The sequence below is a fragment of the Cervus canadensis genome, chromosome 1 (genome assembly GCF_019320065.1).
Source record: "Cervus canadensis isolate Bull #8, Minnesota chromosome 1, ASM1932006v1, whole genome shotgun sequence".
Classification (NCBI taxonomy): Eukaryota; Metazoa; Chordata; class Mammalia; order Artiodactyla; family Cervidae; genus Cervus; species Cervus canadensis.
Genome location: NC_057386.1, coordinates 12,003,454 through 12,012,583, shown reverse-complemented (window position 1 = coordinate 12,012,583; position 9,130 = coordinate 12,003,454). Strand labels below are relative to the sequence as shown.

The 9,130-nt window shown below is 56.3% G+C and overlaps 1 protein-coding gene and 1 long non-coding RNA gene across 5 annotated transcripts; one reads left to right on the top strand and one right to left on the bottom strand.

The window, feature by feature from the left end:
• The first annotated feature begins 516 nt into the window (after window positions 1-516).
• PYCR1 (pyrroline-5-carboxylate reductase 1) lies at window positions 517-5,272 on the top strand. 4 transcript variants are annotated; one of them, XM_043463673.1, is made up of 8 exons: window positions 517-631; window positions 1,057-1,169; window positions 1,419-1,489; window positions 2,245-2,424; window positions 2,683-2,901; window positions 3,212-3,304; window positions 3,455-3,618; window positions 4,452-5,272. In XM_043463673.1, the coding sequence occupies exons 2-8, from the start codon at window positions 1,103-1,105 to the stop codon at window positions 4,615-4,617; spliced, it is 960 nt and encodes a 319-aa protein (XP_043319608.1). In that variant the 5' UTR covers window positions 517-631; window positions 1,057-1,102; the 3' UTR covers window positions 4,618-5,272. The 4 variants fall into 4 exon arrangements, with proteins under 4 accessions (XP_043319608.1, XP_043319580.1, XP_043319589.1 ...); XM_043463645.1 differs by having other exon boundaries at window positions 520-631; window positions 2,680-2,901; XM_043463654.1 differs by having other exon boundaries at window positions 614-734; window positions 2,680-2,901.
• Window positions 5,273-5,726: 454 nt separating this feature from the next.
• Window positions 5,727-9,044, bottom strand: LOC122442678. Its single transcript, XR_006269704.1, has 2 exons — window positions 8,908-9,044; window positions 5,727-6,000 (listed from the first exon to the last, which is right to left on the bottom strand). It is a non-coding gene; the product is annotated as an uncharacterized LOC122442678 (long non-coding RNA).
• Window positions 9,045-9,130: the final 86 nt, after the last annotated feature.

Genomic DNA, 9,130 nt, shown 5'->3' with positions numbered 1-9,130 from the left:
AAGCCCGGGCTGTCTCTCCAGTTTCCACACCTCCGGCTATAATTAAAAAAAAAAAAAAAATTAAGTGACAAAATACAGTATCAAAATAGTGCTATGCCTTAAATGTTCTTATTTGATAAATTGTTTTCAATCCCCCCTTCCCGAAAATAAAGCAAGAAGCCTAGCAAGTAATTAAAAAAAAAAAAAAAGCATTACAAGAAAGGAAAAAATCCTATCTAGTTGTACTCCTCCATACTCGACGATCAAGTTAATAACATGTCTGGATTCACAGCGAGCGAGAGCCGCGTCCGTGTTCAAGCTACAGGCTCTTTGAGAACCCGGCTCCTGCCGCCCCTCCCCCGCCGCGCTCGGTCCCCAAGAGCGGTCCGGGTTCGGGTGGGTAAGGGTCTACAGCCCGGGCTGAGGGTAGCTGGGTGCGGGTTCTGAAGCCCGGGGGCGACTGGGCCTGGGGGCGGGGGCGGGGGGCCGGGGCGAGCGGATGATGCAACGGCCCCGGCGCCTCCCGCGCCCCTGGATTGGCCGGCTCCAGGGCGGCCGCGCCGCGGATTGGCTGGGGCGGCGGGGGTGGGGCCCCCGGAGTGGGTGCCGCGTGGCGGGCGCGGCGCTGCAGACTGGGGGCGACACGTACAGGGTAACTGGGTTATCGGGGGGCCAGGCTGAAGTCCGGCTTGAGCGGGCGGTGCTGCCGCGGGAAGGAAATGTGGCTCCGCGCCCTCGCCTTCGGCGTGGAGGGGGTTCGGACCTGGGGAGGTGTGGGCGTGGGGAGGGGATTCGGGCGTGGGGGCGTCGGGGCGCAGATGATTCGTCTCCCCTCTTCCGGAGCTGCCGACCTCTTCCGGAGGCGGGCGCGCCTGTCCCAGCTCCCCGTGTCTGGGACCCTCGGGAACCGATCGGGAAGCCGCGGTGGGCGGGGCACCGGAGTAGGGGAGAGTTAGACCGGCTGAAATAGGGCGGGGGCGGGGGTACTCCGGTTGGCGGTGGAGTGGCCAGAGCTGACACTGTCTGCCTAACTTCTTGGGCTGGATTCTGCCCCATCGTCCCTCGTTGTTCTTGCAGAGCCGGTGCCAACTGAGAGGGCGGTGGGCGCAGACCTCCAGACACCATGAGCGTGGGCTTCATCGGGGCTGGCCAGTTGGCCTTTGCCCTGGCCAAGGGCTTCACAGCAGCAGGTAGGCTCTATGACCAGTAAAGGACAAGTGTAAGAGGGTGGGCCGGTTACCCTTCCCCAGGCTGCGAGGAGAAGAGGGAGTCGGGATAACAAGCCTCATTTGAGCCGTGGGAAACGGTAGCCTTGGGAAGTTTGGAGTAAGGCTGTGGTTGCTGTTTTACCCTGGGGTGGGGGGATTTCTGTTTTTCCTGGGAATGTGGGGGAGGGATGCCAGGCCTGGCCTTGAGGAAGGGACTGTTGTCTCCTGCAGGTGTTGTGGCTGCCCACAAGATAATGGCCAGTTCCCCAGACATGGACCTTGCCACTGTTTCTGCCCTCAGGGTAGGTGCAGGGTTGGAGGGTGACTGGGCGGCTGTCCCTCTGGAGGTTGGTCAGTATTTCTGGAAGCCAGTATGTGACAGCCATGACCCTGGAAGACTAGGAGTAGGGGCCCCAGTGGGCGGCACTGTGCCGCAGTTCCCCACACCAGTGAGAAGAGGGTCCCTGGGGAAGAGTATCTTAAAGACTCTGCCTCTCGGACTGCAGATGGCTTCCCTCCCTCGGCTCTTGGGACCTGCCTGATGGGCACATGTGCAGCTGGTGGGAAAAGGTTGCTGGTCAAGAATGCGGTTCCCAGAGTGGAGCCCCCACAAGGGGTCACAGTGTGGGGGCCAGGACAGACATCCAAGGGCTGAACGCAGCTTCAGTTTGCCATAGCTGAGTGAGGGCTCCAAGGGTGCTGGCAGACTCCCAGCTTAAGATCGCTACCTATAGCACTACTCGTACCTGGAGGGCACGGGGCAGGGGTCTAGGGGCTGCAGACCCAGGTGGGGTGGGCCTGGACTGTGGGCACTTTTCCTTTTCCACCCACAAAAGAGTTACCTTTCAGAGCAGAATGCTTCCTCCACTTTGGGGTGGGAGTGGCAGTTAGAGGATGCCAGTGCCCCATGCCCTGAGCCGCTAGCCCTTCCATGCTGACATTCCCAGAATCCTCTATGATGAGGGGCTACATGAGGGGCTTTTGGCCTGTGGGGGGACACTGCGGGGGCCAGCCAGCCACGAATCACAGGCTGAGCCTGCCTGGGTGCTCCCTGCAGAAGATGGGGGTGAACCTCACGCCCCACAACAAGGAGACCGTGCAGCACAGTGACGTACTCTTCCTGGCCGTGAAGCCACACATCATCCCCTTCATCCTGGATGAGATTTCTGCTGACATTGAGGCTCGGCACATCGTGGTGTCCTGCGCAGCCGGCGTCACCATCAGCTCCATCGAGAAGGTGAGCACTACAGCTTGAAACTGGCCCGAGGGTCTGTAGATGGGGCAGACGCGTGCACTGCAGAGGGCTCAGGAGTCCTGGCCTGCTTCACACCTGGGGTCCCCCACCTGTAAAGTGGGTGTGTTGTGTTGGTGCAGCCTGTAGAACTCAGGAAGTGTTCGGTTGGCTGAGTTGGGTGAGCACGTTCACACCCACATCCGGCACAGCCCACAGGGCAAGGGGCCGGGATGGACACACAGCTGGTTTCTCCTCCAGAAGCTGACGGCATTCCAGCCAGCTCCCAAAGTCATCCGCTGCATGACCAACACGCCGGTCGTGGTGCGGGAAGGGGCCACGGTGTATGCAACAGGCACCCACGCTCAGGTGGAGGACGGCAGGCTCCTGGAGCAGCTCATGAGCAGCGTGGGCTTCTGCACGGAGGTGGAGGAGGACCTGATTGATGCTGTCACAGGGCTCAGCGGCAGTGGCCCAGCCTATGTGAGAACTGGGGAGGGGCAGGGGCAAGTAGGCAGTTCCCAGGACCTCAGGGCATGTCTCCCCATCTTCTACCCTCCTCCTTGCTCTGGGCTTCTGCGGGCAGAGCTACTGCAGACGCACTGCACACAGTGGTTCTCAACCACTGCCCACCAACTCAGTCATTCGCACAGCAGATGTTTATAGAGCTCTGGCCGGGCAGTGGGTAGGGCACGGAGAGCCATGAGGTTCCCTGGGGTTGCTGTCCTAAGCACTGCCCGGAGGAAAATGAGAATGGGCCTGGGACAGCAGCTTAAGTGCTTTCTCCCTGTAGGCATTCACAGCCCTGGACGCATTGGCTGATGGAGGTGTGAAGATGGGACTTCCAAGACGCCTGGCAGTCCGCCTTGGGGCCCAGGCTCTGCTGGTTAGTGTTTTTTCTGACCCTCTGGTGGGGGCCACTCCTTGCCAGGACCAAGACTGGTGCATTGGGGTGGATGGGTGGAGAGTCAGTGGGGGTGGCTGGGATGGGGGGGGCAGTACCCTCACAACCTTCAGCCCCTCTCTCTGGCTTTAGGGGGCTGCCAAGATGCTACTGGACTCTGAACAGCACCCAGGCCAACTCAAGGACAACGTCTGCTCACCAGGCGGGGCCACCATCCATGCCTTGCATGTGCTGGAGAGCGGGGGCTTTCGCTCTCTGCTCATCAATGCCGTGGAGGCCTCCTGCACCCGCACACGGTGGGCCTCAGCCACTGCCCACCCACTCTGTCACTGGCTCAGCAGATGATTATTGAGCTTTGGCTTGGCAGTGGGCAGGGCACAGGGAGCCCTGGGGTTGCAGTGTACAGCATCCCTCACCATCCCCCATCATCCTGTGAGGAGGCGCTGCCTCCCGGGCCCAGGCTCTGCTCCTCATGTTGTTTCATCACTTGTGGCCTTTTGACTGGGGTGGTCATCCAAACCAGGGAGGCAGGCCAGGAGGAAATCTCTGTGGGGCTGACAATACCACCTTCCTCTTGGCCTTGTGGGGAGAGAGAGAGAGATGCGCAGGAGGTACTGGCACAACGACAGCAGTCAGTGAAAGCTGAAAGAGCAGGGGACAGACACGGTGTGGCATCTTGGCTCAGAGTCCCTGTTGCAAGTTCAGGTCTGCAGGATGGACAGGCCTGTTTCTCAGCACCCCACCTGCTGTCCAGTCCAAGTGCCCGGGCTTCTCTACCACTGTCTGATAGTGAGGCTACAACACAGCACTGCCCTCTGGGTGCCAGCCTGCAAGGGAGGCAGATGATGCCTGTGTCCCGTGGTCAGGGCCGAGAGGGCTCTGTGTCTCAGGTGCTGCTGGTAGATCTGGTGACCCTGAGCTGACCTGAATGCGGTGAGTGGCAGCTGGATGGCAGTGTAGGGGAGGGGTCACTGGCAGAGGGCATTGCAGGGACAAAGGCCCTGAGGTAGGAGTGACAGCGCAGCAGCTCCCTGCTGGAAGCCATGGGCTTCCTCTCACTTCCCTCTTGGGCTCCTGAGCTTAGAAGGAGGCGGGGCCCTGGACGCAGCCCTCCTCACTGTCTCCCCAGAGAGCTGCAGTCCATGGCCGACCAGGAGAAGGTCTCACCAGCTGCCATCAAGAAAACCATCCTGGACAAGGTGAAACTGGACTCCCCTCCCGGTGCCTCGCTGGCCCCTTCTGGCCACTCCAAGCTGCTGCCCCGCAGTATGGCCCCAGCAGGCAAGAAGGACTGAGAGGTCCAGCCTGCCTGCGGACCACTCTCCGCCTTCTCCTCCTGGGCTTGCAGCTCTTGCGCTGAGAGTATCTAGCCCCAGGCTGCACAGGGTGTCCTCATGTTGATCCACACTGTCCATGGCTTGGTCCACTCGGATCAGCAAGTCATAGCCGGGATGGGGCACATCACCTCCCAGTGGGAACCTCCACGGTCCCCCAAGTGTGTCCTGGTCCAAAACAAGGATTCTCTGACCTCAGCCTCCCGATTCCTCTATCCCCAAACCACGTCAGGACCACCTTCCTCCAAAGCTCAGGAGGCTTGAGGGGGCTTTACCCTCCCCCGCCAGCATTAGCTGGCTTCCCCTTGAGTACAAAGGTCAAGGCCCCACTCCACCCCCCACCCCCACCATGAAGGCCCACCCAAGGAGAACGTCTGCCCTTTTCCCACTCACAACTCTTTCCTCAGTGTGGGAAGAACCAGAGGGTCCCCGACATCCCACAGAAGGGCCCATGGTTCTTGGCCAGCACGACATTTGAGAAAAAGGCTCCTCAGGTGGTTGGACTCCTGAGGCCCCAACACTCAGGCCATCATCTCCCTTTCCTGGCCTGACCCACAGACGCTGTCAGCTCTGTCTCTTAACTTTTTAGATTAAATAAATTGGTTTCCATCCCCAATGCCTGGACTTGTAACTTTGTCCCCACGTGGGGAGGGGAGGCTCCCACCTGTGCTGGAGGGTCATCGCTGTCTGGTATAACACTGAAGGCTGGCCACCCACATGCGCAGAGCCCTACAATCCAAGTCAGCCAGCCTGGCTGGTGGGGCTGAGTCTCCCAGTGAGCAGGGTGTGAGGGGGCTTCTGGGGAAAGTCACTAGAGGCATGACAGGAAACTGGCACCAGAGCTGGTCTTGGCAGGCCCTGCTGTGGGGGTGAGGGGTACCAGCCTCAGTACTCTGCGCCTCTTGGTTTGGTGGGGATAGATGTCTCCCCAGCTCACCCAGGCAAGGCCAAGGGCAGGTAAGGAAGAAGCCCCCTAGGAAGATGTGTTAGAGTTCTTCAGAGGAATAACCAGTAGGAGATGGCTGACATACATATATATACACACACACACACACACACACACACATATATATAAACAGGATTTATCATGTTTTATATATGTTGCAAAGCTCATATCATGATTTATCATGAGAAATTGGCTCACAATTATGGAGTCAAGCAGGCAGGCTGGAGACCCACAGAGAACCAGTATTTTGATTTGAAGGCCATCAGGCAGGAAGAACTGAGGTAGGCAGGTGAGGTCTGAAGTAGGCTGATGGATAATTCTGTCTTACTCTGCAGAGTCAGTCTTCTATTCAGGCCTTCAACTGCTTCAGTGATGCTCACCCACATAAGGAGGACAATCTGTTTTATTGATTAAAATATTAATTTGAAGGATAAAAAAGGAAAAAATAAAATGTTAATTTGGTCTACTGCTGTACATGTTACTTTCATACAAAAACACCCTCGCAGAAATAGTATCTGGTCACCCCATGGCCCAGTCAGTTTGACTTAAAATTATCCATCATCAGAAGCCCACAAGATCAGAGGAGCTGCTGAGGGTCAGAACCTTTTCTGGGGCCAAGAGGGCTCACATTTGTTTGGTTTTTTTTGTTTTTTGTTTTTCTTCTTTTTTTTTCGTTTTTTTTTTTTTTCACATTTGTTTGATGAACAAATTACTGAGCATGAAGACAAGGCCCCTTGCCTCCAGAGGTTCACACTCACACACACCTGAGTGAGTATGTCAGAGGACCAAGATTGGGCATCTGTAGGGTGTTGGTGGAGGGGGCATTCAGGTGAAGCGATGGGAGGGGACCAGAGAGCCCCTGGGCAGAGGTTTTCCAGGAACTGCATTACAAGGTCTCAACTCTGGTTCATTTCCTTCCTCTGGGCCCACTTAGAACCAAAGCCCTGTGCAAATGTGATGGGTGAAGGGAACACTCTGGGGACAAGGACATGGCCTTCCAAATCTACGGGAGACAGAAAAAACAGCAGTTAAGGGGCAAGACTACAGCAGTTAGGGCTTCCCCAGTGGCTCAGTTGTAAAGAATCCACCTGCCAATGATGGAGACACAGGAGACTCAGGTTCAATCCCTGGGTTGGGAAGATCCCCTGGAGGAGGAAATGGCAACCCACTCCAGCATTCTTGCTTGGAAAATGCCACAGACAGAGGAGCCTGGTGGGCTACAGACCATGGGGTCACAAAGAGTCTGACACAACTGAGCATGCACACACACAAGGGCAAGACCACATTCCCTTGTCCCTGTCAGGGTGGTCTCCAGAGTCCCAGTCACTCACTACGTACCAAGTGCCCAAGGCCCTCATGAAGCCTGGAGTTCCTGCAGGGCCCCCCTAGGGCATGAGCCCCTGGAACCCCATGCTGGTGGGTAGAAGCATGAGTGAGCTATGGGCCTTGCCTGGCAGAGTACTTGGCAGTGCAGGGAGACCCTGGCACCATCACTCTGGGGAAAACATATCCTGGAAGAGATGGTCACACAGGCCACACATCTGCCCAGGACCAAAGCCTTTCCTTGACTGTGCCCTTCAAGTCAAGGTCAGTCTCACTGTTGGAGCGCCTCCTGTGTGTCAGGTGTCTACCAATAAGATGAGGGGGTCTTGCTGCTCCCACACGTGCCCTGGTCTGGGGTTTGGAGAAAGCCAGAAGGTGGTTCCAAAATAAGGAATCACCTGTCACAGTCTCGGAGGAAGCACAGGGATCCAGATGAGCTTTGCAACAAGCTTTGTGTTACCCTGTGAAGAACACACTGGGTTTCAGCCAGCAGGTCTGTGAACCTTGATTCCAACCACCAAAGGCCAGAGGTGGGGAATTGTGGCAGAGCCACACAGGCCCAAGAAGGGGTGTGATGTGGGGAGAACGATATGAGGTGTTTGGTATCCTGCAGGAAGTGACACCTGGAGAAATCCCTGCAAGTATGAGCAGACCTAAGCAGAGCAGGACAGAAGAAGAGCTTACAGCTGGTGGTGAGGATGTGAGAGGTCCAAGAAGACCTCTTTCTTGGCCTCAGGGGCAAGTCTTTGTGGTCTAGTACATTAAGAGTTGAGAGTGGGATTTCCCTGGTGGTCCAGTGGGTTAAGAATCCGCCTGCCAAAGCAGGGGACGTGGGTTTAGTCCCTGGTCCGGGAAGATTCCACATACTGTGGGCAACTTAGCCTGTGTGCCACAACTACTGAGGCGGTACTTTAGAGCCCAAGAGTCACAACTACAGAGCCCACACATCTAGAGCCTGTGCTGTGCAATGAGAAGCCACTGCAATAAGAAGCCCTCACTTGCCGCAACTAGAGAAAAACCCACGTAGCAATGAAGGCCCAGCACAATCAAAAATAAGGAAAAATTTAAAAAAGAATAAAAAATAAAAATAAAAAAAGAAGAGTTGAGGGCTTTAGAAGTCTCTCCCTGAGTATATTAAGGCCCTATAATCTGTGAGACTCAGGCTACACCCGGTGCAGGGGGACACGCCTTGCCATTAAAGAACACAGACAGGATGATAAGACAACCACATGCAACCCTGCAAAGTAGGTGACAAGGTCCTGTGGGATTCTGAGGGAATTAGAGTCTGGGAGAGAGAGCTGCTGACACCTTGATGTCTCCTGGCTTTGGGGGCCTCCTGGGTTGGCCTCCATCATTCATTCAGTGGCACTGAATCCCCCTGAGGACAGGCAACCCCTCTGTCACTCATCCTTCTTTCAGCGCACCTGATCCCTCTGACCTGCCTGGCAGGGTAGGTCCCCCTTCCTGGCTTTACACTTGAGAAGGTAAATCCAGAATGTCAAAGTAGAAATTGGATCCCTTCAATTTCCTGTCTGCCTTTTGTCACCTTTTTCTCTGGGAATTTTTTTTTTTCCTCTGGGAATTTTTAAGAGTCGTGAGAACTTACAGAAAGTTCAGGAGTAGACATGGACCGGTGACCTGAGTTCCAGGCAGATGCCGATGAAACAGGAAAGGAAAGGTACAATTTCTACATAAACTGTTCATTCAACAGATGTTTACCCCTCACCCACTCTGAGCTAGACGCGTTCCAGGGACCGCCTGAGTCCTTGTGAGGTCTCGGGATGTTGGGTGAAGACAGATTACACTACAGGAAGGATGTTGGAAGTGACAGACAGACCTAAGTTTTGAATCCTGGATAAGCCCTTCACCTCTGGGAGTATATGGGTTTTCTGTGAGCCAGGCCAATGTTCCTGGCAGGGCTGAGGCCCGCTCCAGTTATGGAGGCAGTGCATGCAGAGTCTGACAGGCGGCATCAGAACTACCGTGAGAGTCTTCTCCGTTATCCATGGGACCTCTGATCCGCACCGGCGCCCTGGACACGTGGCCTTTGAAACGTCCTGCACACAAGGCACAGAAGAGTATTTGAGCAGGATCGCCAGGCCCCGCCTCGAAGGGGGCGTGGCTGGCCGGGAGCGCGCTCCTGGGCTAGTCCCGCGAGACCTCACCCACCGGGCGCGGCGCGCGTTGCCCAGGCGACCGTGCCAG

Excerpts from the sequence above, each read along its gene's own strand:
- PYCR1 (XM_043463645.1), top strand. The coding sequence starts at position 1,103 with ATGAGCGTGGGCTTCATCGGGGCTGGCCAGTTGGCCTTTGCCCTGGCC. Across the intron at positions 1,490-2,244 it reads CCACTGTTTCTGCCCTCAGG|AAGATGGGGGTGAACCTCAC; the intron begins GTAGGTGCAGGG and ends TGCTCCCTGCAG. Across the intron at positions 3,305-3,454 it reads TTGGGGCCCAGGCTCTGCTG|GGGGCTGCCAAGATGCTACT; the intron begins GTTAGTGTTTTT and ends CTCTGGCTTTAG.